The 27,232-nt window shown below is 39.3% G+C and overlaps 1 protein-coding gene across 1 annotated transcript in view; it reads left to right on the top strand.

Moving 5' to 3' along the window:
* Nucleotides 1-1,407: 1,407 nt before the first annotated feature.
* CAPRIN1 (cell cycle associated protein 1) overlaps nt 1,408-27,232 on the top strand; it is a 34,164-nt gene continuing 8,339 nt past the window's right edge. The window contains exons 1-14 of the mRNA XM_079707587.1: nt 1,408-1,510; nt 2,096-2,305; nt 14,066-14,128; nt 14,243-14,329; nt 16,678-16,916; nt 17,009-17,091; nt 20,509-20,646; nt 22,278-22,330; nt 22,408-22,494; nt 23,609-23,764; nt 23,855-23,963; nt 25,980-26,041; nt 26,520-26,630; nt 26,848-26,997. Of these exons, the coding sequence (XP_079563713.1) occupies nt 2,096-2,305; nt 14,066-14,128; nt 14,243-14,329; nt 16,678-16,916; nt 17,009-17,091; nt 20,509-20,646; nt 22,278-22,330; nt 22,408-22,494; nt 23,609-23,764; nt 23,855-23,963; nt 25,980-26,041; nt 26,520-26,630; nt 26,848-26,997 (1,548 nt within the window). The 5' untranslated portion in view covers nt 1,408-1,510. The remainder of the gene's footprint in view (nt 1,511-2,095; nt 2,306-14,065; nt 14,129-14,242; nt 14,330-16,677; nt 16,917-17,008; nt 17,092-20,508; nt 20,647-22,277; nt 22,331-22,407; nt 22,495-23,608; nt 23,765-23,854; nt 23,964-25,979; nt 26,042-26,519; nt 26,631-26,847; nt 26,998-27,232) is intronic.

The following is a 27,232-nucleotide window of genomic DNA, read 5'->3' as shown; positions in this document are numbered from 1 at the left end:
TTGCTGTCCCTTGAACCCACCAAGCACACTCCCATCTCAGATCCTGGGAACTTGGTTTTCCCTCTACCTGGAAAATTCTTCCTCCAAGATAAGTGCGTGACCTTCTTCCTCACTTCCTCCAGTGTTAGCTCAAATGTCACTCAGTAAGGCTCTTCCTGACCACCCTATTTTTTTTCTCTACCTCTTCACTATTTACGTTTCTCCCCACTTACAATGTAAGCTCCAGGAATATAGAAATTTTTGTTCTGTTCACAGTCCCTAGCATTACAGAGTTCCTAAGTCATAGTTAGGTACTCTATGAATATTTGAATGAATAGATAACAGACTGCAGTTAACTGGAATATCTTGAGGCTGCAGGCTGCTGCTATTTCTCTAGGCTCCCTCAGGATACACTGTGCTAACCAGTATTACTCATTTTATTCCCCAGGGAACAGTGGTTTGGTAGAATCCTTTTCTATCCCCTTTGCAGGAAATTTAAATTATAAATTGGTCATTTACTGTTGTCATACAACATTATGTTGCTGACTTTTCCACTGATTACATTCCTTTTAATACATTTTCTTCCAGCACTTGGCCTCTTTTTTGTTCACCGTCCACAGCCTTATTACAAGGCTGTAATAATTCTCTTGGAGAGAAAAAAAAAAGATGTCTCGGTTTCATTTAACATTCTCTTAAAAGTTTTAGGTAAATCTAAAAGGAAAAAAGTCTGATTCGTAATACTCAGGCCTGTTAAGGGAGCTGAATATTATTTTTCACATGAGTCCAGAGTTTTAAGACTTAAAAAAAAAATCCATCTTGCTCATTTCAAACGCGTTCTACAGAGACCTCCTAGGTTACCAGGTGGATTGTTTTGTGGGGGAAGTGGCAACTTGTCTTCAGACCTTTCGGGGTGCGGGAGTTTGCTTGCTCTGCATACAGAAGGAAATCTAGAAGGTGGGACTGCACCACCCACCCCCACGGACCCCTCACTTGCAGAAACCTTTGCCCCCCCGCCCCGACCCCTCCAACCCCCACCCAATAAGGGCTCTTCGCAGGGCAGTCGCCAGCTCCAGATCCAGCGGCTTGACACCTATTGTCCCCGTTTGGACGTCAAGCGACTTCGCCTGAAGGACCCTAGCTTCGATTTCGCCCAAAACTGCAGGCACCACTCTGGCAGCCTCCCGGGGGCCGTGCCGAGCTGCACCGGGCGGCCGCGCCCCAGGCCAGGGGCTTGGGCAGGCCGGGCGGGAGGCCGGGCGGGCCCTTCCCCGCAGGCGTTCGCGCCGGGCAGCTTGAGCGGCCGCGAAGGCCCCCGCCCGTGGCTTCTCCCGCCCCCTCCGCCCCAGAGGGCTGGCTGCCTAAGTCCCTCCCGCTCCCGGCTCTCCGCCTCACTAGCAGCGGCTCTCGGTGCAGCGGGGACCGGGCGCAGCGGCCTGTGCCCAAGGAGCGCACGACACTGCTCGGAACGCACCGCCACCCTTGCCCCCTCAGCCGCCCACTCGGGATCTCCAGCGGCCTCCGCGCGCGCACGGTGAGCGCCACCCCGGACCAAGGCGCTCAAGGGGAAGCGGGCCGCTGCCCGGAGTGTCCTTTACCTCCGGATCGGCTGGATCTTCGCGAGAGGCTCGCTCCTCAAGTCTCCCCCCAACTCCCCCCCCCGGTCATTTCCAGTGCCCTTCTTCACCCTTCTCCGCCCCTCAGCCCCGACCTCTCTCTTCCCTTCCTTCTTCGCAGGGCGGCGAGAGCCGGCCCTCCCCGGTGGGGACCGTTGCTTTGGCCGTTGGCGGCCGGCCCTGCGAGGCCCCGCCCCCGGCGCGAGCCTCGGTGCCCCGGGGCGGGTAGGCCGAGCCGGCAGCCCGCGCGGGGGAGGGGCGGGGGGCGGGGCGAGGCCCGTCCGGGCGCCCCGCTGGCGGGTCGCGCGCGCGTCCGCGGCCCCTTCCTGCCCCGGCGGCGCGCGCCGGCCCCGGCCCCGTCCCCGGCCCCGTCCCCGCCCCCACCCGCTCGCGCAAGCTCCCGCCCGCTGCGCGTTTTGTCCCGCGTCTCGCCCCGTCCGCCGCCTGACTCGCCGCTCTTGTCCTTCCTCCCGTTTTTTCTTCTCTCTCCTTACGGTCTCAAGATGCCCTCGGCCACCAGCCACAGCGGAAGCGGCAGCAAGTCGTCCGGACCGCCACCTCCTTCGGGTTCCACCGGGAGTGAGGCGGGGGCCGGGGCCGCCGCGCCGGCTTCTCAACACCCCACTACCGGTACCGGCGCTGTCCAGACCGAGGCCATGAAGCAGATTCTCGGGGTGATCGACAAGAAACTTCGGAATCTGGAGAAGAAAAAGGTGCCAGGAGTTGACGGGGAAGGGGGGGTTTGATGCTCCGACCCCGACTACCGCAGCCTTCACTCTCCCCGTCTCGGACGCTTCCCCTCCACCCGGCCCCCAGCCCCCAAGCCCGGCCTCCCCAGTAAACCGGAGCTTCGTGCGCAGAGAGCGGGCTCCGCGGGGAGGTGCTTGTCACCTGACCCTGACCCGGACGCGGCGCTGGCCCCCAGGTCTCTTTATGACTCTCCTCGTGCTGGGGGCCGGGCCCTTGGCCTTTGGGACTGGGCTGTGTGAGGGTGAGGGCCTGTGCCGTCGCCGGGCGTAACTGCGATGGATGCCCCTCTCTCCGTGGCCGAGGCCCCATTTCTTCGAGGGGGTCAGCGGGGGAAAATGAAGAGGTCCCGGGGTGGGGGGCGTTCAGGGTCCACCCGACTGCCTCGTGGAGTTGGGGCGGGCCGCATCCTGTATCCTTGGGGCTTGTCCGCTCCGTTACCAGGTACTTGAGGCCTGCGCCTTGGCCCCTCTTCTCCGTTGGGAGGAAAGTGGACGGAGGATGGCCTCTCCATCCGGCCCCTCTAGAGGAGGTCTTCGATTTGCTACTCCCGCCCCCATCTGACGGGCGGCCTTAACGTTGCCTTCTTTGTTTCAATTGTCTGGGTGCCCCCGCGAGCCTCACGCTCCACTCGATCCCGGGAAGATTTTTTGCAGCGGCTTTCTGTCCCTCTGGGACACTATAAAGAGGGATGGGAGGGAGACTGTACCGATCGGGACTCGGGGGAGGGGGGGTGGGTCCGGGTTAGACGGAGGGGCTCGCTGGGTCTCTGGGCACATGGAGAGCGCGTCTAACATGGCGGCGGCTGCGGGGAGAGGGAAGAGCTTTACAGGAGCTGCATTGTGAGCACAAAGCGAAAGCAGAGGGGGAGGGCAGAGACCAGGCAGCCGCCCCAACTGGCCTCCCTCAACCCCCCACCAAAAAGAAAAATCGAGCCACACCCACAGTTTTTTGGATTCAGTGTTCAGCCAGTCTAGGTCACACAGTGAGGTTTGTCTTCAAGTTGGCCTTTTGTTTTATGCTTTCAGCGCAGTACTGTGCCAGCTCAGTTTAGAGGGACACGTGTGTGTGTGTGTGTGTGTGTGTGTGTGTGTGTGTGTGTGTGTGTGTGTGTGTGTAGAGAAAGGGTCTTGGCAGAGTGGATAATTCAACCTTCAGTAAGGTTGGAGGTGGAAAGGGAAAACGAATCAGTAGTACAAAAATGGGGTAATTACATCTGTGACTATTAGGCAAACTTTTGCATTTTACCTTAAGAAAATAACTTTCATTTAATAGGTTCTGCTTGTCTGCCTCTAGTAAAACATTTATTATAGCATCTTGAATTTTGAAGAAGTCATTTTAAAATGTTTAATTAGCCAGACACCTAATAGTGTTACTTAAGATGTTGAGATAGTAACTACTTGGCTAAAATTTGGGCTCTGGGAAATAACTTGAAGAACACTGGTGATATTTAGTCCTTAATTATTTTAATTGCGTGTTTAATGATTCATTTTACATTTTGGGGGGAGTTTTAAAACATTTTTAGAGTTTTAAAATTCTGTCTTTTGTGTGGTTTATTATAAATGAGTTAGATAATAGATTTATCAGTATTAACAAAGCAACAAAAGCATTTTAATTGTTAAGGAACTGCATTCAAATATGTAATAGGAAAAGCACGCCCAAGACCAGTGTCTTCTGAGTCTGCCATCTGATTTAGTTTTTTTAATCTGTATTTGAAATTGAGACTTAGGTACCTTTTAAAAACATCATAATGCAGCAAATAATCCTCTCAATCTGGTTGTTGCTTGAATGGTTTTTGTTTTCAGAATTCCTAAGAAATCTGTTTTCTTCTAGGATGGGAATCAGAAGATAAATATTAATGATGTAATATTTTAAGTGTGGACATCTTAATATAGATATTTATATTTTAATGGCTGAAAAATGATTCTTGTAAGATGTTTATAATAAAAATCAAGCACTGATTAGCAGGTACCTTAGTTGTGAGGTGGCTGTTAGATTGTAGTATGCATCTGAAAAAATTAGAAATCTAGTTTCATAAGCCCTGTGAGGCCCTGAACCATGACAGGTCATTCACATGTATAGGTTTGTATTACTGTATATTGCCTACCCCCTCCCCCCCAATTATAGAGGAGAAAGTAAAGTAATTATTATTGCAGAGATTATAGACTAGGCTAGTAAATACTGAAAAATTCCCTTGTAGTGATGGAGATTTAACGTACTACACAAAGTAAGAAATGAATTTCATATCTTTTTTTCTGTTTTCTCAGTGTTTGGTTGCTGGATAGCGGAAATGTCAAATTACAGTTAAGTGAGGCTTTTTGATAACTAATAGACTGAGCCACATACTTGTTAACTAGTTGAGTTGGCAGTACTGATGTTGTGGCTTAATTACTATTAAAACTATAGGTTTTACTTTTTGAGAAACTCAAGGCATTTGGGTTTTCCTCTAAGCACATCTAGTTCCTAGTTTAAATGGAATTTTTTCTATATCTAGATGATTTACTGTATGAAAGGATTTAATTGTGCTTCATTTTTTAACAGTGAGCATTTCTAACACACCTAAAGTACGATTTACTTTACAAAGTAGTTTTGAACCTTTTTAGAAACGCTTGTGGAGTAAAGGAAGAGACTATTTATAACTGGATTCCTTTTTACTTCAGTTCCTTAAGCAAGTTATATTTGAGTTGTATTTTAGTTTTGACCTTTTCATAGGAGCCTTCTGGACAAAATGCCTTTTTCCAGGGATTCTAAAATCAAGTATTCTGATAAAAATTATTGCTTGATAAGTAACATCACAACGAGACATAGAGAATTGGAATAATTTTATTGTACTTCATTGAAAAAACAAAGTTATTTGTTAATTTTTTAGTAAGTTGAGCCATTAGAGGAAAGCTAAGCATCTGTGCAGTGAGAATGCATGCTTAACTTTGATGAAATATGATCCTATTATGTAATGCAACTAAATGGCCTGGTGGTTTTTTGAAATTTGGGCTTATAAAGACTTCATGAGTGTTTAGCATAGAGAAGAAATGCAGCTATAATAAAAAGAGTCAAGTGTAAAACTCCATTCACCAATCTTTCAGCTGATTAAAGGACAAGTAATAATGAATTGAGTGATTGCCTAGTTTTCTTCATCAGTTTCTTGGCATAGAACTGGGCCCTAGGCTATGCAAGATGATATTTTGAAACCAAGTCTTAATTTTAACTCGAGAGAGCTCATTTATATGGTAAGATGTAATCAGTTTTGATGTAGAATAGAGGCCGTTTTAATAGATGACATTTAAAATTGTTATATACCCTTTGCAAATATATTAAGTTCAGACAGTGGTGACTTTGGTAGGTGAAAGATTAATCAGTGTTGTCTAACAGAATGGCCTGGCAGTTTTGTAACCAGTAGGTGACCAGAAGTGATAGCCAAAGTGTACTGTTTTTCATACTTCCTGAAGTCTTTTTGCTCTTTATATCTTTGCAGTTAACATTATTCTGAAAAAGGATGCTCTCCAGTGTTAGAAAGGATAACATTTCTTTCCAGAGCAATGCAGTATGCCTCTATTTAGAATTTTCAGTGCAGCTGTTGTACAGAATTCTTTTAAGTATTTTGAACAAAAAATTTCATAATTGTTTTATAAGCAAAATCTTTTCTTGGGGATAACATCTGAAGTTTTTGTTGACAGTTAAAATCTCTGATGTGTTGGTTTCTCCACTGGTTGCATGAACTATTCCTCTGCAATGCAGAGGGCAAGATTACTTTGTTTTGCATTCACCTTGTCACAGAGAAAAAAAAGTATAATGCTTAATTTGTTTCTCTCTGCCTGTCTGGGTGTGCTCTGTGAGTGTGTGACATAGAGAAGTGTTTAAAATTTGAATTTGGAAAGGAAAAGGTGAATTCCATCATGTGATAACATCACTACCTTTTCCTAGAATGAGAGTAGAATCCTAAGCATGATAATGAGAATGTATTGTCCTAACCTGGCCATATTCTTTTACTCTAGGATCATTCCCATGTGGCAGATAATTCTATCAGAATACATTTTGTGTGACTTAGAGATTAAGCATACAATTTGTCATAATTTTACGTAATTAATTTCTTAGTTTACATTTAGAACTAGATGAGGATTAGCCTAGTACTACTTCACCTTTAAAAAAAATGAATAAATACTTGCAAAAGTTTAAACTTGCAACAATATGGCCCTAATTTTATTATCATACTATTACAGAATCTAAGATATTTTAAGAGCTTAAAGCCATCTGAGAATTTATTCCAATTTATTTTACAGAAGAGGAAATTGAGATGCTCATGTAAAATGACCCAGGTTGAAATGGGTGAATTCCAAGGTCTCTTGTAATGTTTTAGAGGGATAATTAGAATTTGTAATGCTCTGCAATGTAAGTGTAATTTTTCATGTTTAAGCTGATCCTGTAGAACCAAGTAAAGCCTTTTTACTTCAAATACTTTAATGTTAAGAGTTCCTCTGTTTAAAAAAGCTGAAAGCAAAAGAAAAAAGCTTTTTATTTTTTCTTTGATAGACCTTTATTAGCGTCTCATTGTTAAATTTGTGTTTGTAGGCTGTCTAGGTAATGGGCTCCAGCAACTAGCAGTACAGCTGAAGTCCCATTGTACCAGGTATCACTGGGACATCCCTACTGTAATGAAATGAACTCTTAAAGTTTAAACTCTGAAGTTTCTTTTTATGCTTAGGTAAGCCCCAAATGCACATTTGCCAGTCTACTCAAATTTGGTATGTTATAGACCAGAAGATTTGGGGATAGCATCACCAGTAGAGAAATCAGAGGTGTGTCAACCTTTACATCTTAATTCTTGTCTTCCAAGCTTCTGGATATTTTTTAATAATTGGTTTCTTTTGGGAGAGGAAATGAATAGTATGTATGCAGTAGAGAAGAATGAGAGGAGTAGCAGAAGAGAAGGTCAGCCAAAGTTGGAATTGTAAGGTACTTGACTTCTCATCTTTTTATTTCTCCCACTAGCTAAATACCAGTGCTTTTGTTGGATAGAGCATGAGTGTAAAAACATAGATGAAAGAGACCTTATTGAGCAGAGTTCAGAATTGGTATTTCCTGGGGAAAGGGGAAGGTACGCTTCTCGACCATGCAGTCTGCTTCCTTTAACTTCTGTGCTACCCATTGTCTGTACACTTCCTTTACATTTTTATATTGCCTTATGTTCTTACCTTATGTATTTTTCTAAATAGGTGGTAAGCTTCTGGAGGGCAGAGACTATTACTAACATCACACCGTGCCTTGCATAGGGCATATGCTAAATCAGTATTTGCTAGTTTGGGTAAATCATTACATAGAAGTATTTGTAGCTTCATCAGTAAAACCCTGTTAAAATGTATTAATCCATGAGGGGGAAAATGCTTTTTGTACAGAGCTGTTTACTTGCACTGTTTTTTATTGAAATGGGATTTTTCCTGAAGGATTTTTTTTAAGTGAGTAGAGTTGATGAGTAGCCAAATAGAACACACTTATTTTAGAATGTAGGTAGTGTAAGCAAGGCCTTAGGAAGGAGGACAGATGATTGTTGGTTGGTATTTGAACCATTGTAAATTATTAGAAATTTCATTGCATTCCCCTTAATACTCTTATCCACACATAGAAATAGCTGAAATATACTTTAATCAGTGGGAAAAAATCTTTGGTCTCCATTTTAAATGAATTACAGTTCACATCTTTCTACATTTATATACTCCCAGCAGAGTATATAAACCAGTTGTACCGACTCTTCCTAATGCGTAGTTTGATTAAAGCAACTAATAATTCAAAAGACATTGTTAAGATTATCTATGATCGTTTGTTTTTCTTTTCTTTTTTTTTGATCATTTGTTCTTCAAATGCACAAGCTTTATTTAGACTTTATAAGAATATAATTCAAAGTAGGTGATGCTGAAACTCTTTAAACTTTTTCATTTTCCTGCTAGGGTGCTTCCATTCATTCAGACTTAACTACATATTTACTGCCATGGACAAGGAATGAAGGTTTTTACAGGATCTTTTTTTTTTTCTCTTTTCAGTTGGACAAAAATCTTGTCAAATTAAACTCCTGGTTAGCTATCTGCCTGAAAAATTATCTTACAGTGGGACCTTAGATAATATCTAGTTTAGTATCCTTTTTCTGTTCTTCAGTGTTCAGGAATCCTGCAGTCTTGACAGGTATTCATTGAGCTTCTGCATTAATCATTCTTCTAGGGCCTGGTAGAATGCTCATTTCTCAGTGAAAGTCTATTTCATTTTTGGACAACTCTTTAAGTTCATGATGTTAGAGTTACATCCCTGCCACCACTGTTTAATACTTACTTTGTTTTCTGTAACAACTCAGACTTCTGCATGTGAAGGCTTCCAGCATTTGAAGAGAGCTGTTACGAATCATCAATGGATTGTACTGTATGTTCTCTCTACCTCCCTTTAAAAATTGAAGAAACTTGATTCTTACTACCTTTCCTGTCTTCTATGAATTTTACTAACAACTAAGTCTCACTTGAATTGGTGGAAGGTGAATTGGAGGCAGGGTCAGCTGCCTACCACTGTGTGGGCAAAGTCAGAACTGATGTTTCTAGGTGAAGAACAGGAATGCAGGGATTGGGGACTTGAAATAATGTGTAGAAGGGCCACTGAAGATTATGGAAAGATGAGAGGAAGAGAAATCTTTGTCTTTCTGTGTTTCCATTCGTCATTCTACAGGTTCTTTCGGTACTACAGACGTGATTTATTTGGCCTGGAGACGTAAAATAATTTAAGATATAGCTAGGCGTTCTTACCACTTTTGTTATTTTAGACTTCATTTTTAAGTATTCTGCCTCAGTTTGGAGATCCCCTTAATTGAGAACGAGTTACATAGTTTCCCAGATAGTGGAGCTAAAGATGTTGTCTCTCCTAATCTTTCTTGTTGTGACTGTTTACAGTTGTCTAGTTGAAGAATTTTTGGTTTTTTGGAGTCTATCATCTCTTTTGCCATTTCTTTTTAACTGTTTAATTTAAAAATGTTTTTAAAATTATTCATCTGTGTAATTTGTTGGTTATCACAGGAAGGAAGGAAATCTCTGGAGAACAGCTATTTTGGATATTTATCTTCTGGCACCCTCATGGCACTGTAGTGAATTTTTAAAAAACATTTCAATAAAGTAACTTTGGTGGTGATGAAAAAATCTTTGGGAAGAATGGAAGATCTGGGTGTACTGTGTTCTGGAGAAAGAAAAGGAGGAAAACAGCAGCAGGGGGGCAGAAATGAAATGTAGCGGTGGCTGGAATACAGAGTGGGCAAGTGTTGAGGCACACATAATTTTTCTGGGATATATGACCTTAGGCAAGTTATTTAATTGCCCTTTCTTTCAGTTTCCATTTAGATGAAATATGATTGATAATAGTGCCTCCCTGATACTTTAAATTTGAACGTGGTCTGTCACATAACAAATACTGTCAACTATTACAGGCAACAGGGAAACAGGAGAGTAGGACTGGACAGCACTTGTTGGGATAATTATTTCTTAGGATTACATGACTATATAGTCTTTTGACATTTACTGGGTAATGTCTGTCCCACTGCTATCCCATGGTTCTGCTTTAGAGACTCTGAGTAATCTGGAAAATGGCCTGATTTTTTATCTTGCTCATATGTGGTGCTATAAATGAATTTTTAATACATTCAGGCTGCTCAGTAGTTGAAAAAGGAACCCTAAATTGAATTTTCACTATAGATATTTCAAGATAGAATCTAAGAGGGGAGGTTTCAGTTATATCAATATTGTGGTAGGCTTTCTGATTAAGATACCTGATGCTAGAAAAATGACTACATTCTCCTGAAAAAAAAATACTTAATATTCATTTTATGTGGATGATATGGGTAGTTAACAAATTTGTCTTTATCACTTTATAAGTTAGGAACCATGTTCTAGCTTAGGGAAGAAAAAAAGCTGTGTTTGTCTGGAGTCCTTTACTCCTGTCTTTGCCTCTCTGTTTTTGTTGGGGTTAATGCTGGATCTGTCAGTTTGACAAGCAAGTCCTTATTTATGTAGTGACTAAGTTCATACTACCAATTTTAACCCCAAATGAACAATTCTTCTACTTGTATTTAATGCATAGATCTTTATTTTGGCTGCACAGAGGTCTTCTTGCATCCCTTTTTGATGACAGTATTCCATGAAGATGTGTACTATGAAGCTGAGTTTCACAAAGGAGCTGCTTTCTCTGTTTATTTACCTCTTAACCTTCCAGTTATTGCTGTGTGACAGATTACTCTAACACTTACCTCATCACATCATGAGCACAGAAGATGCCTGTCAGGGATTCAGACAGGGCATGCAGTGGGGTTGACCTGTACTATGATGCCTGGGGCCTCAGCTGGGAAGACTCAGCCTTGTTTACTCACATGTCTGATGCCTGGGCTAGGATGACTTAACACTAGGATTGCTGACCAGAATTCTTATATGAGACCTGTCTTCATGGCTTAGCTTCCTCATAGCATGGAAGCCTCAGGGTTATTGAACTTATTATATGATGGCTCAGGGTTCCAAACATGATTGGTTTTAGTGACCAGCAAACAGGGTAGAGATGCAGTGCTGTTAATGACTCAACCCTGGAAGTCATACGGGGTTACTTCCACTGTACACTGTTGGTTGGCGTCCACTCAATAAAATGGCAGAGGAATTGGATTAGTTCTTAATGGGGAAGTGCCAAGGTCACATTGTAGAACAGTATGTGGGAGCCATCTTTAGAAAATGTAATCTGCCATAGATCTCTGGGTTAGATGAATAGTAAATTTCCTATTGTGTGGAAAATTGGAGCTTTTCTGCTATAGGATATCTTGTCTTAGGATAATATAGATTCATACTCAAGGATTATTATAGGTGAAAGTCCTGACAATATCCTGAAATCTAACAATCTTAACATCTTTTATATAGCCCAAGATTTTAATTTTTTATTATATGTCTATTGCAGAATATCTAAGTGTACAAAAAAAGGAAAAAGATTCCACCTATAATTGTACCACTCAGGTACCGTTCTTTTTTCAGGTACCATTCTTAACATTTAAAAAAATCTGTATTTTTCATACATATATGTGTGTGTGTATATATATATATATATATATATATATATGAGAATTTTTCAGGAGTTTTAAGTTCTCAAGACATTAAATGACAAAGTTAAAGCTAGGTATAGGGCTTGCCTGGTGGTGCAGTGGTTAAGAATCGGCCTGCCAATGCAGGGGAGGGACATGGGTTTGAGCCCTGGTCCGGAAAGATCCCGCATGCCATGGAGTAACTAAGCCTGGGCACCACAACTACTGAGCCTGCGCTCTAGAGCCGGCGAGCCACAGCTACTGAAGCCCGTGCGCCTAGAGCCCATGCTCTGCAACAACAGAAGCCACCGCAGTGAGAAGCCCGCGCACCGCAACGAGAAGTCCGCTCGCCACAGCTAGAGAAAGCCTGCGTGCAGGAATGAAGACCCAATACAGCAATAAATAAATAAATAAATAAATTTATTATTTTTTTTTAAAAGCTAGGTATATAAAACTATCCCTTGGGCTTCCCTGGTGGCGCAGTGGTTGAGAGTCCACCTGCCGATGCAGGGGACACGGGTTCGTGCCCTGGTCCGGGAAGATCCCACATGCCGTGGAGCGGCTGGGCCCGTGAGCCATGGCTGCTGAGCCTGCGCTTCTGGAGCCTGTGTTCCGCAACGGGAGAGGCCACAGCAGTGAGAGGCCCGCGTACCGCAAAAACAAACAAACAAAAACAACTATCCCTTGTGGGATATGTAGGACATTCACTGTGTATTAATGTCCTGGTCTAACAACAGTTTCCTTGAAAAATGTATAATACCATAAAAAGGGAAGATAATAAATGCAAGGTATAAGCTAATAGTTTTTCTTTTGCCTAGTTGCTAGAATTTTAACTGTGTACTGACACTAAATTTCAGGCCCCCCTTCTGTTTGAATATCTTCTTTTTTTTAATTTTTTTTAATTTTTAATTTTTTATTTATTTTTTATTAGTCTCTGCTTTACAACAAAGTGAATCAGTCATACATATACATCTGTTCCCACATCCCCTCCCTCCTGCGTCTCCCTCCCTCCCACCCTCCCCTGAATATCTTCTATTTGTATATTTCTAAATAGCGGAATGCAGATTATAACGCTGTTATTACATCCTAAATCATAATTAAAAGCAAATCTTGTTTTTTATTTCTTAAAGAAAAAGTAGCCTACCCTTTTAAAAAAATGAATGAACTGTCTTTGTTCCATCCTCAGAGTGTTTGAGGCAATTGAGCTTGTCTTTTGCACATGGGGTTAGGCCTGTCATATCAGTGTAAAAATCTTGATTTTCATCTGGTAGACTTGAATTTTATATGTGTTTAGTTGGAAGCTTGTTGATTGTGTAAATAGTTCACCTAAATAAAATTGGATAGCTTCATCATCCTTTAATGTTTTAATGATTGTATTGATTTACCTTCAGTATAACTAAGGAATTTTGATAGGCTGTTTCATTTAGGGTAGAATGGCTATGAAAGTTGACTACTGTCTTTTTCTGCTATAAAGAAAATGGATCATTTGACTTAAAACACCTTTCTGGCATTGCTTTTAAACTTGTTTCTGTGCCTCTGAATTTTATCAGACCATTACTTTGTATTTGGTTTCTTCATTATTTTATTATTGCTAAGGGTGAAGTATTATATATGTTTGTAATTTATTGTGATTATTTAAAAATTTTTAAATTTTTTTTTAATTTTTAAATTTTATTTTTTAAAAAAATATTTATTTATTTGGCTGTGCTGGTTCTTAGTTGTGGCACGTGAGATCTCTGTTGTTGTGTGCAGGATCTAGGTCCCTCACCAGGGATGGCACCCCGGGCCCCTGCATTGGGATCATGGGGTCTTAACCACTGGACCACCAGGGAATTCCGCCTGCCCCCCTCACCCCCCCAATTTAGATTTCAACTTATTAAAAGAATATCTGAATTTTTAACTGTGCTTCAGTACCTGAGTATCTCCGCGGGGCGTGGGCAGGGGGTGCTTATCTAATAGTAGTAGCCTAGGAAACCTCCAAAGTTTTCAGCTTGGGGCGGGGGGAGATGACCTTGAACCAGAGGCTTAACTTCTTCCCCCCACTCTTGCACATTAATTACATTTGTGAGGAAATAACAAAAGCAAAGCTGTTGACTAGTGTACTGTGCCTGTAGGTGATACGATAGCTTGAAATTATTTCAGTTCAAGGGAAATGAATGAGGCATATCAAAGACAATATGCATGTGTGTTTATTCAGGAAAAATAAACTCTTTTATGTCACTTACATGAATTCTTTGGCAGGGGGAGGGAGGGACAAAAATTTAACACTGAATAAAATGTCTGATATGCTCACTTCGGTGTAACTGGGATTTTCACCAAATTGTGGCCCTCACTCATGTGGATGAGTATTATATGCCTGGGCCATCTGATGCATATCTTTTTTGAGAAACCTGAAAAATAAGCAGCGTTTTTTCATTGGCTTATAATAACAGTATTTGGTATCATTCAGCATGGCTGGGGTATTTAAATTCATGTTTTAACTCACAATTAAAGCTATTTTATATACTAACTTAAACTGTAGTATATCTAAAAAGTATATTTATGGCAAGATTTGAGACAAACTTAGAGAGTTATGTGGGTTTGTTATTTTAGCATGGTTAAGCTGGTATATACTTTCAGTATGGAATATAATTTTTTTTTTCTTTTAATATAGGGCAAGCTTGATGATTATCAGGAACGAATGAACAAAGGGGAAAGGCTTAATCAAGACCAGCTGGTAAAGATGTTATATTTTTTATTAAGATTTTATGCTCATTAATTTTAATAAGAAAATTAATTTTGTGTTTCTTTGTGTTTCCAGTAAAGTCGGGTTCTTTCTTTGTTATTTTAGGATGCTGTATCTAAGTACCAGGAAGTCACAAATAACTTGGAGTTTGCAAAAGAACTACAGAGGAGTTTCATGGCATTAAGCCAAGATGTAAGTAAAAAATAGCATATATGTTTATGAAATATTAAAAATGAGGAGGGCAGAAAATTTTATTTGTCTCTTCGAGTTTTAATTGCATTACTGTTGATAAGCTCTCTGCAAGGGGGAGAGGATTGGATCCAATTATATCTAAGATGCTTTTCAATTCTGTAAAGTTTAGTGCAACACCTGAAAGATGCCTTTTAAAAGGACTGAGTTTCATATATGACAGACATGTATCGTTGGTTTAAAAAATTATCTATGCAAATATAACAGCTTTCTGTATATGCGGGATCTTCATCCAAGGTTCGAAATCCTAGGTTGGTTGAATCTGCAGATACAGAGTGCGGACTGTAAGGGACTTGGAACATCCATGGATTTTGGTATCCACGGTGGGTGGGGTGGGGGGTGGTCCTGGAATTGATTCCCCTTGGCTACGGAGAGATAACTGTATAAACGTGATAGACATTTATCTTCCATGTATTCCTTTATGCCTCATGACTATATTACAGTCCCATTAACTATCAGAAAATAAAGAGACCTGTTGATATAATGGGTAACTACTTTCTCCATAGAGATCTTAAGGGATGTGGCCGACTAATATATTGCACTTGTATCAACTCTTGATCCAACGAAGTGGTGTGTTTTTCGCCAAACATCTTTTGATGTGACAGAAGCCTTTGGGAGCAGGATAAAATTAAATATGAGCAAAGTCAAATAATTTGTTGAAAGTTGAGACCAGAAAATTAATATCCTTCTGAATTAGTGTTAGCTTATTTGGAGAAAGGCTTATAACAACGTTGAAATTTAAAGTTGCCTCTGATTTGGCGAAATGAATAAACAAAACAGTTTATTATGTGATGAGAGACAATGCAATACAGAGATGAAGAGTTCTGATTGGAACCAAACTGCCTGATTTGAATCCTGATTCTGCCACTTTTACTTAATAGCTGTATGACTTTGAAAGAGTATACCTGTATCGGTCAGGGTTTTCCAGAGAAACAGAGCCAGTAGGGTAGAAAGGAAAGGATGGGAGAAGAAGGGAGAGGGGAGAGGCAGTAATAGTGCCTCATTATAGGGTTGTGCTTGTAACAGTAAAAATGACAGTAATAGTGCCTACCTCATTATAGGGTTATGCTTATAACAGTATTTGATGCATAACTAATCTATTTCATGCACTTAATATTATTGTTACTTGTTAAATTTGATTAAAGGTGGAAAATATTGATACCCCTCAAAACAGAGTAAGGGAAATTTAATTTACACCCAAATAGGGATTTGTTCCACTTAGCTTAGATCAGAGCCTCAGGCTTGATGAACCCTGCCCAATTTCTTGTTTCTGATTTAAAAAAAAAATATGGGTCACAGAAGTAGAATTGCTATGTACAATTTAATATAGAATCTATTTTGAAGCTACTGCCACTATGTAAATGAAAATACTTGTATCCTCCTTTGCTTCTTTTTTTAACACTGGTGTTTTCAGGAACTTTTCACTGGGCCTTTAACTTCATTGGCAGTCCTTTTATTGAACTCTGATCCTTTGTTGCACTTTCCACAGTTATTAAACACTTTTTTTTTGTTTTGCATTCAAGAGCTTCTTTAACCTAGTTCCAGCCTACCTTTTCTGGTCTTCATAGTCTTCCCTACTTGAACTCCTCATTTCATCCGAAGTGGCTTTCTTTATTATCTTACTTCTTTTGCTTTCTTGACTTATTTTCTCATTCCTGCCTTTCTTCCTAGAATGGAAACGGTGGATTGTTGGGATGAGAAGGTAGTAGTGGGTTTGACATCTTCTTGCGAGTCAATAGTAGGCAATTGAAACTAGTATTTTGAACCATTTTTTCATAGAGATAGACATAGATAAGATTTTTTTTTTATTGTGGCTGTGGTTCGGTTTTTTTTAATTGTCTCAGAACCTTAATTAAAATTTTTAGTTTTTATACTTTTTATTATGGAAAATTTTAAAACTAAAGAAAAGACTATAATGAACTCACATTTACCTATACCTAGCTTTTACAATTACCATGATTTCATGGGCAGTTATATTTCGTCTATACTCACACCTACTCCCTTGCTCCCTGCCTGCTAGATTATTTTGAAGCAAATCCCCAATATATTGTTTCATTGATACCATTTCCATAGTGTAATACCTTCTAGGAAAAGATGTATTTTGAATTTCTAACAGCTACTTAAAACAGATTATTTATTAAACTGTTTTTAAGTTGGGAGTCATTCTTTTGTATATCAGGGTCACATTTAACTCAATGAATTAAATATGTCTTATTTACATTGGACCTGAAATTGATGTAAAGGAGTTTCGTAAAACTTATTTCTACGTCTATGTTTATATTCTTATGCAGATTCAGAAAACAATAAAGAAGACAGCACGTCGGGAGCAGCTTATGAGAGAAGAAGCTGAACAGAAACGTTTAAAAACTGTGCTTGAGCTGCAGTATGTTTTGGACAAATTGGGAGATGACGAAGTGAGAACTGACCTGAAGCAAGGTTTGAATGGAGTGCCAATATTGTCTGAAGAGGAATTGTCGTTGCTGGATGAGTTCTACAAATTAGCAGACCCTGAACGGGACATGAGCTTGAGGTATAGTGGTATTTGATAATAAAAATTTCTAAATGTTGTGTTGAGTAGACAACCGAAAGGTAATTAACTAGCTGTTTTATTATTATTATAAGGTTGAATGAGCAGTATGAACATGCCTCCATTCACCTGTGGGACTTGCTGGAAGGGAAGGAAAAACCTGTATGTGGAACAACCTGTGAGTATCACTGACTTTTGATTTTGTGACTAAGAATCTTTAAAATTTAATGTAAAATAGGTAGCTAGTGGGAAGCAGCTGCATAGCACAGGGAGATCAGCTCCATGCTTTGTGACCACCTAGAGGGGTGGGATAAGGGAGGGTGGGAGAGAGAGGCAGGAGGGAGGGGATATGGGGATATATGTATACGTATAGCTGATTCACTTTGTTATAAAGCAGAAACTAACACACCATTGTAAAGCAATTATACTCCAATAAAGATGTTTTTTTTTTTTTTTTTTAAAAAGTCAAATTCATAGAATCAAAGAAGGAAATGGTATTTTCCAGGGGCTGGGGGGAGGGGGAATGGGGACTTACTAATCACTGGGCATAAAGTTTCATTCAAGCAAGATGAATAAATTCTAGAGGTCTGCTGTACAACATTGCACCTGTAGTCAACAATAATATATGGTACACTTAAATTTTGTTGAAAAAAAAATTTGTTAAAAGGTAGATCTCATGCTAAGTGTTCTTTCCACAATAAAATAAAATAAAAATAAATATTAAATTTTAGAACTGTGTAAATAACGTTAATCCACTGTTTACTTTCTGGTTTATTCCTTTTTGTATCTTTTCATTTGTTTATTTTTTGCAATTTTTTTTGTGTAAGTCAAAACACCAGCATCAACCAATCAAAAATCTATAAAGATGGGAGTCCTAAATTAACATGGTTTTGTTCATAACTTATTCTGCTTGAGGTGGACAGATTAATACCAAATTGACTTTCAGTGTTTTTGGTATTAGATGGGGACTGGTTTTTCCTTACAGATGAAATTTTGTGAAAAACATTTACTGCACCCCATACATTCTACTCATGGTCATTGCCTTAGTCTATCTTTAGTTTTTCTTAAACTTCTGCCAATTTGGGACATTCATTTTTTTCTGTGTTTTAAAAAAAGCTAATATCTAGGCCAGTATTCTATATGTGAACTCCTTAATTGTAAATATGCAGTTGTATGTTGATTTTTTTTTTAAAAAGATATTTTTAAGTTACACTACCTCAGTAAGTTAGGAATTTTAGATTTTAACCCCTTAGTAAATCAGGGAATAGATTCTTAGCTATTTTTAATGTCGATTTAGGGAAGTAGAGTTTTGAACCCATTAAGGCAAAAATACCCGTTTATACCCTGTTTTTAGCTATTTGGTTGAAAAGAGCTTATACTTTTTTTGGAAAAACTGTATGATGTAATTTGGAGTGTATTTGCTTTAAGGAGATGGGTAAATCAAATATGAGGAACCAATGCTTTTGTGTCTTTTCATGTAAGAAATCATTTTCTTGGTTTGTTAACTTGTGTTGTCTGTATTTCTTTATTAAAAAAAAAGTTTTTGGCTTCTTGATTTTAGTTCTGCTACAAATATGTACTGAATTCCCCACTTGAAGTTTGATTAGAAAGCAGTTGACATGTGTATAAACTTGTTAGCTTCAAAAAGTAGCTTTAGGTCAAGCCTGATAAAATTTTCATGAGCACTATTGAGGAGTAACAAGGGTTAAAGTGTAAGCCGTAGCTTGTTTTGGTGTATTTTCTACCTGGCCTCATCCCTGCATCTGAGGAATGTAACATCTTTATAGTTAATGGAAAGATATAATTTACTCATATTAGTGTTTTTATGTGCATTCAGTTTTCATAAGTTTTTAAAAAATAGTTCTGAGGCAGGAGATTCTGAAGCGGGAGAAGGAAAACATGTGAAGTGTTCAGCATTCAAAAGTTAATAGTTATTGGGACTGCCCTGGTGGTCCAGTGGTTAAGAATCCGCCTTCCAACGCAGGGAGCGCAAGTTTGGTCCCTGGTAGGGGAACTAAGATGCCACATGCTGCTGGGCAACAGAGCCCGCGCACCACAACTAGAGAGAAGCCTGCGTGCTACAACTAGAGAAGAGTGAAAGATCCCGCATGCCACAATGAAGATCCTGTGTGCTGCAACTAAGACCCGACACAGCCAAATAAATAAATAAACTGTGTGTGTGTGTGTGTGTGTAACGTTAATATTTATTTACTTACTTATTTATTTGGCTGTGCCGTGCGGCTTGTGGGGTTTTAGTTCCCTGACCAGGGCTTGAACTGGGCCCTCAGCAGTGAGAGCGCAGTCCTAACTACTGGACTGCCAGGGAATTACCAATAGCTTTACTTGTTTGTTTGTTTTTTAAAATATTTATTTATTTGGTTGCATCGGGTCTTAGTTGCAGCTCTCGGGCTCCTTAGTTGTGGCTCGTGAACTCTTAGTTGCGGCATGCGTGTGGGATCTAGTTCCCGGACAAGGGATCGAATCTGGGCCCCCTGCACTGGGAGCGTGGAGTCTTAAACACTGTGACACTAGGGAAATCCCCCTATAGTTTTACTTTTAATAGTATTAATTTTATAATACTTTGATATAACGTCCCTGAAGTTTCATTTTTCTGTATAGTGACCTATTAATAGTCTTGCTGTACATCTGCTATACAAGGCCAGGAAATGGAGATTAACTCCTGACACAAACCTTCCCCTACCGCCCTGTCCCCTTTACGTACCAAATTCTGACAATTTTATTTGCCTTTTAAATATCTTTTGAACCTACTTCTCTTTCTCTACTTCTCTGCCTTTCAGTTGTCTAATGCAGCCTCTTAACTGAATTCACCATCCATTCCTCTTTAAAATCTTTTAATGGTTTTATTTTAATCACATTTTATATTTGTTTGCCCTTAGTTTGTAAGACCTTGCATATTCTGGCTCTTACCAGTCTCTCCAGACTCATCTTTCCTTATGCTTTTTCTTACTCCCTATGCTCCAGCCACAATGCATACTTTAATTTTCTTGTATTTGACACCCTGTGTTCAGGGATTCGTAAATGCTGTTGCCTCTGCCTTGAAACACTTGTTTCCTCTCTACTACTCATCTTTCAGATCCCAGCTCTTGCAGCCCTTACACCAGAAAAGCCTCTCATGGTCTCTCCCTGATTAGGTCCAGTCCATTGTACTTCTGTGTAGTACTTTTCACAGATGTAATTTTACTGTTTTTGTGAGTATTTGATAACTCTTCTCTATTGGACTGTTTGCTTAGTGAGGGCAGATACTGTATCTTTTACATACCTCTCTGTAGCCCCAGTGCCTAGTTCATTGCTTAACATACAGTCAGGTGCTAAATAAATGTTTATTGAATGAATAAATGATAATTGTTAGCGTTTTTTTGGACTAACTTATTTAAAGTACTTAAAAATTTAATACAAATAATTCCTTGTTCCCTATTATTCTGTAATAAATTTCTGTTGGAATTTAATGGTTTTATGTTTTTAAGTAACAGTTGATGGGGTTTTTTTTCTTGCCACTATATTTTGTAGAACGTTGAATCTTTTAAATCAGGCGTCCTCAGATAGTCCAAGACTATAATTAATATTCTGTTTTTAGATAAAGCTCTAAAGGAAATTGTTGAGCGTGTTTTCCAGTCAAACTACTTTGACAGCACTCACAACCACCAGAATGGGCTGTGTGAGGAAGAAGAGGCAGCCTCAGCACCTGCAGTTGAAGACCAGGTAGCTGAAGCTGGTGAGTACTCGGGTGGATATGAGCTTTAGTTTAGGGTCCTGGTTTTACTTTCCTTTGCCACAAGTTCAAGCTATACATTTATTTAGTTATATTTGTACACTTAGATTTTTAAAGAAACTTTAAGCATGACCAAATATCAAGACAAAGCATGTTAAGAGTAATTCCCAGAGGCATTAAATATCAGTTGTTTATCTTGTTTTTTAGTTTTATTTTTAAAATTATTTTATTTTTGGCTGTGTTGGGTCCTTGTTGCTGTGCGCGGGCTCTTCTCTAGTTGCGGCGAGCGGGGGCTACTCTTTGTTGCGGTGCGCAGGCTTCTCATTGTGGTGGCTTCTCTTGTTGCGGAGCATGGGCTCTAGGCGTGTGGGCTTCAGTAGTTCTGGCACATGGGCTCAGTAGTTGTGGCTCGCGGGCTCTAGAGCACAGGCTCAGTAGTTGTGGCGCACAGGCTCAGTAGTTGTGGCACACAGGCTTAGTTGCTCCATGGCATGTGTGATCTTCCCGGACCAGGGCTCGAACCTATGTCTCCTGCATCAGCAGGTGGATTCTTAACCACTGTGCCACCAGGGAAGCCCCTATCTTATTTATGTTGATGACTGTTACAGACTGGTATTTCTGTTGCTGCAGTATTGCTAGGCTGGAGTATGGATAAGGGAGCAACTGTTGTAAGGTTTTTCAAATAGATTTTTGGCTGATGTACGCAAATTTATTGCTGCTTACAATGCCAGTATATGAGGTGAATGGTATGAGGTTTTGTTCTGTTTTTTTTATGATGGAGTGATTATAACTCCATGATCTTGAACTATAAATTCCTCAGTCACCAGAGATCTATTCTGGCACCTAGCACATCACTAATAGGTAGGTGAGCACTTACTGTGAGGACTTTTATGATAACGTAAGATGATGAATAAAATTTTGAGTACTATAGGGAGCATTGTTGGAGCATAAATTTTATAATGGGTAAAAGCATGGATTCCAGAATCAGACTGCCTGGATAAAATCTTGGCTACAACACGTATTAGCTATGTAACTTTGGGCAACTTACTGAACTTCTCTGTACCTCAGGTTCTTCATTTAGGAAGTAATTTGTAAAGTATGTATACAGTGCCTGGCACATGGTAAGCATTAGGTTGAAACTAGAAGGGAACGTTGCACATCAATGGAATTTATGGTTACAGATCAATATAAGGCAGTAAGGCAGTTTTGGGCTGTGCTGTGAGGCTTGTGGGATCTTAGTTCCCCAAGTAGGGATCGAACCCAGGCCCAGGCAGTGAAAGTGCCGAGTCCTAATCACTGGACTGCCAGGGAATTCCCAAGACATTTTTTTCCCTGCTTACCACTTTTACCAAGTAGATTAAAATGGAGACTAGGATGCTGCTTTATTGGCATTATACTTGATCCAGAATAATTACTATTGAAACTAAAATAATTGTGGAATAAATGGTAAAGAAAACACTTTCTGAATATATTGTTGTAAGAATAATAAAATACAGAAATGTACTGTTAACTCTAACTTTGTAAATAAATTCAGACTATGTGATGGTGAACTGTTTACTTATTTGGATTTAAATGAATTGTTAACTTAAAAAAAGTTTTCTTACACTCTTCTGTATCATTTTTTAACCTCTTAGAACCTGAGCCTGCAGAAGAATACACTGAACAAAGTGAAGTTGAATCAACAGAGGTATGATTTTTATTTAATGCTAGCTTTCCCTTTCTGCCTTTCAAACAGAGGTCTCAAACATTTACTTTGCTTTGCAGTATGTAAATAGACAATTTATGGCAGAAACACAGTTCAGCAGTGGTGAAAAGGAGCAGGTAGATGAGTGGACAGTTGAAACAGTTGAGGTAAGAGTTCTCTGTTACAAGGTTGATGTCTTTTGTCTTTAATTAGTAATTCTTATCTCTCCTAAGAACAATTTTAGATTGCTAAGTCTTTTGCATTCTTAGTACCTTTATTAGAATAACAAACTCATTATGTAAGACTGTTCTGTTTAAAAGGTGATTTGTTTGTCTTTGTGGATATTTAATATAATCACTGCTTTGCTGATCCAATTACAAAAAAATATACAAATATCCATTTATAATTTATGGGGTTAATCTGTCTATTAAAGTACATGATTTGTCTGTTATCAGGTTGCTCTATAAAAATCTGGGCTCCCACATGGATAGCCTTCAGAAAGACTACCTTACAGGGGTATGTTGGAGTGTCATCTTAGACTTCTCCTTCACCCTAGTGCTGTTTGGTTACCAGGCTCTGTTAGCTCAGTATTGCTTACAAAGGAAATAGGTTGTGACTTGCCCAGGCTTAACAGATATGACTTGCCCAGGCTTAAAAGCCAGACAGAGGAATATAAATTTGATGTCATAAAAATTAGTGATATTTCTCAGCAGAGCAGGGAATTACTAAAAACAATAATCAGGAGAAATTATTAGAGCTAGAAAAGTGACAGTTAGAATGAGCTTTGGCTTTTGTAGCAGTTTTGATGAGGTGATAGAGCTTGATCCTATGGTATTGCCAGAGAGAATGAAATGATAGGAACTCAAAGCTTGATGATAATAATAGCTAACATTTCTTGAATGCTCATTATATATCAGGTACTGAGATAGATATATATTTGATATAGATATATAGGTTTGCTTAATATAGAAGCCTTAACTAACAGTTTAAGCAAAACACATGATTTTAGGAAGTTACCACAGGTAGTCTTTCTTGAAAGCAGTTTACAAGGTAAATCTGAAATGCTACATGGTGACCCTGTGGAATTGGGAACACTGTAGAAATGCTAGCATTGATCAGAATGTTAAATTTGGCATAATTTGGTCAGGTTGAATACATTCCAGTCTGCTATTCTGTTTACAGTGTAGGTGGCGTATGTAATTTGGGGACCAGTCATGATGATACTGAGTGGAGCTCTGTCATTCTACCAACCCAGTCTCCTCTCCTTCTCTCCCATTTTAGGTGGTAAATTCACTCCAGCAGCAACCTCAGGCTGCATCTCCTTCAGTACCAGAGCCCCACTCTTTGACCCCAGTGGCTCAGGCAGATCCCCTCGTGAGAAGACAGCGAGTACAGGACCTTATGGCGCAAATGCAGGGGCCCTATAATTTCATACAGGTAGGTGCAGTTTAGTCAAGCACTATGACAGAAGGGTTAAATGTTTACATTATTTAACTTAATTCCATTACATTCTACCTAAACTTGTAGGATTCAATGCTGGATTTTGAAAACCAGACACTTGATCCTGCCATTGTATCTGCACAGCCTATGAATCCAGCACAGAACATGGACATACCCCAGCTGGTTTGCCCTCCAGGTTAGTAATGATACATGTTTATGTGAGAAATAAAGTATAGAGCCAGTGCTTTCAGGTTTTGTAAAGTTTATGAAAATTAATTTTTTTCTTTTTTCAGGTTTTGTAAAGTTTATGAAAATTAATTTTTTTCTTTTTTAATGCTTAACTTTTAGTTCTTGTATCTTTTATTTTTGTTTATTTATTTTAAAATATTTATTTATTTGTTTGTTTGTTTACTTTGGCTGCACTGGGTCTTAGTTGTGGCATGCGGGATCTTTGCTGTGGCATGCGGGATCCTTTTTTTTTTTTTAGTTGTGGCATGCGGGCTTCTTAGTTGCGGCATGCGGACTCCCAGTTGCGGCATGTGTGCGGGATCCAGCTCCCCGACCAGGGACCGAACCTGGGCCCCCTGCATTGGGAGCGTGGAGTCCTACCCACTGGACCACCAGGGAAGTCTCTGTATCTTTTAATTCGATGAGAAATGTTACTGTTTTTTCCTGTAATATGAATAATTTCTGTAGTTCCATCGTTGGTGGTGGTGGATTTTTTTTTTTTTTGGTAACTTTATTGGCATACAGACATACAGAAAAGTACATGTAAATTTATAGCACAGTGAGTTTTCACAAACTTGAACATGCCAGCACCCAAAAGTGGAACTTTACCAGTACCCCCAGAAGCCTACTTGTGTTCCCTTTTAGTCAGTAGTTACCTCTCTCCTTGCCCCATTAGTAACCACTTCCTGACTTGTAAAACTGTAGACCTGTTTTGCTTGTTTTTGTGTATAAATGAAATTTTGCTTGGCTATTTAAATTTCAAAATTAATCTAAGAATAAAGTATTAACAGGTGTCTTTCTCTGAAGGATGATTGCAGCTTTTTAGGAGAATCTCTGAACATTTTATTACTTAAATAAAAAATGAGATGGAGTGGGTAAAAAATAGTGGAGTGGGTAAGGGAATGCTCAAGAGGAAAGTGGAAGAGAGAGTAAGTTTCAAACTCTTACTAGTCTTACACCATTATTTGAAACAGCAGCATACTAAATATGGTTGGTGCCTTTGTATCAGCTTAAGTGGAGCATCTCTTTAGGACCATTAGTAATTTTGAGTCTTGTTTTTTTCCTGCAGCATGTCAGCATTAAGGGCATAAAAGTGGAACCATGTAAAGTAACACATTTAATGTTGTTAATCTTAAGTGACATAAAAGGAGTTGCTGGTAATAGCATGTTTAATGAACACAGTTAATATGGTTAAGGTAGTTAGGATTTCTCTAAAGTAAAGGGAGCTCATATCTCTACCAAGAGTTAGAAAACAGATCAGTGTTCATTTTTTGAGCTCTACCAGAGGAAGAAAATACATAGTTTTCTTAGCTGCGCCAGTCAACACATTCAGCACTGATGTAACCTGTAAAGCTGTTTAGACGTTCAGGTAAGGCTGAGTTCACTAGACTCTCCCGTGAAAACGGATGATTTCCAAATGGCTAACGAAAGATACTGTATTTTTGATTATCTGTCTAACGGTGATTTGGGAGAGTAGTGGAAGGATGGTGAGAGTTGGCAATAATATGCACATTGAATTGAATATAGGCTTTTTAAAGGTATGTTTTTATTTTTTCCAGTGGAAACATTTGAAATTATATTGAAAGTTGATAATGTTAAAATGTTACTGAATATTATCTAAAAGTTTTGAATAAGAGTAATGCTACTTTATGGTTACTGCTTTAAAAGGCTCTTTGTGGGTAACATTAGCACTGATTCTTACCATTCTACTCTATACCTCTTCATTAGTACTGTCTCACTAACACTTTGCAAAACAAAGTGAAGGCCATTGTGACAGTTGACTTACAATGACTATCAATTAAACGAAAATGCTCACTTGAAAGCTAAAATCCTGCCTATACTTCCCCATTTATTTTCATGATTGCTGAAAAGTTTATATAGGATTTGGCTATAGAAAATTGACTTTAAAGAGCAAGTAAAGGTATTTAGACATCTCTGAAGAAATTTGATTTTGTATGACAGTATTTTTTGATCAATTTTGCAGTTCATTCTGAATCTAGACTTGCTCAACCTAATCAAGTTTCTGTACAACCAGAAGCTACACAGGTAAGAGTGATATGAATATTTTTGCAGGTTTTTGTTTTTAATCACTTCTTGGGTCTCTTTCTTAGTTAGCTTATGAAAACCAGGTAGGAATTTGATAAGTGTCCAAGTCTGGCATGGGTAGCTAGCTATCAGCCTTTATTTCCATCTTTACATTTATTTTTCTTTTGATGAACTAAAAAAGTTTTTTTGTTAATCCTTGTGTTTTATAATTATAATGAAGGAAGAAGGTTTTTAATTTTGAACTGAGAATTTGAGAAGAAATTTTAGATTTCATAATTTTAAAACTTAGTGTAGATGTTATCTACATTTGTGGGGAGCTTCATAACTGGACTAGGGTTTATTTAACTTTGAGCTTTAATAATATATTTTTGCAGTTGTTAGGTTTTATAGTCTCTTTATCATATCTATTTCTTAGCCCTGTATGTATTAAAGGTGGTTTATAACAGAATGAAGCTTTGATTTCTTTACTTCTTTGTAGGTTCCTTTGGTTTCACCCACAAGTGAGGGATATACAGCATCTCAACCCTTGTACCAGCCTTCTCATGCTACCGAGCAACGACCACAAAAGGAACCAATTGACCAGATTCAGGCAAGTTCTGTTACCAGGGCATGTAAACTTGATGAGGCAATTATACGTGAACTGGGTGGAGGTAAATAACTGTTAATATAGTGTCTCTTTGTTTTGGACCCAGTGCACGCACTGTAGTATTTTTGTTTCATAAAATAGTTGAGCTTGTTAACATATGTATGGGTAGTAGACTTGGCTTAGTTTACCACTAAAGTGCGATTATTCACTTTGTGTTTAGGCAACAATCTCTTTAAATACAGACCAGACTACAGCAGCATCATCCCTTCCTGCTGCTTCTCAGCCTCAGGTGTTCCAGGCTGGTACAAGCAAACCTTTACATAGCAGTGGAATCAATGTAAATGCAGCTCCATTCCAATCCATGCAAACGGTAAGCAAATTAATTCAGCTAACATTAAGTGCCTGGTGTGTACTATCTTCATGCTAGAGTCTCAACAGAAAGTCTTTATTTAACTTTGTGCTTGAGTCTGCATCTACCCTAACTGTAGGGTATATTTAATTGAACACAAACTCTCATTTTTTTCTGTTCCCAGAGATAAATTTGAGTCTTAGGAGTTATGTGCCCATGTCTTCTTGTTTTGTAGTTTCACCGTTTTGATTTGATT

This window comes from Hyperoodon ampullatus (genome assembly GCF_949752795.1).
Source record: "Hyperoodon ampullatus genome assembly, chromosome: 7".
Classification (NCBI taxonomy): Eukaryota; Metazoa; Chordata; class Mammalia; order Artiodactyla; family Ziphiidae; genus Hyperoodon; species Hyperoodon ampullatus.
Note: the sequence above shows the minus strand (reverse complement) of the source record. Positions and strands in the feature narration are given on the sequence as shown.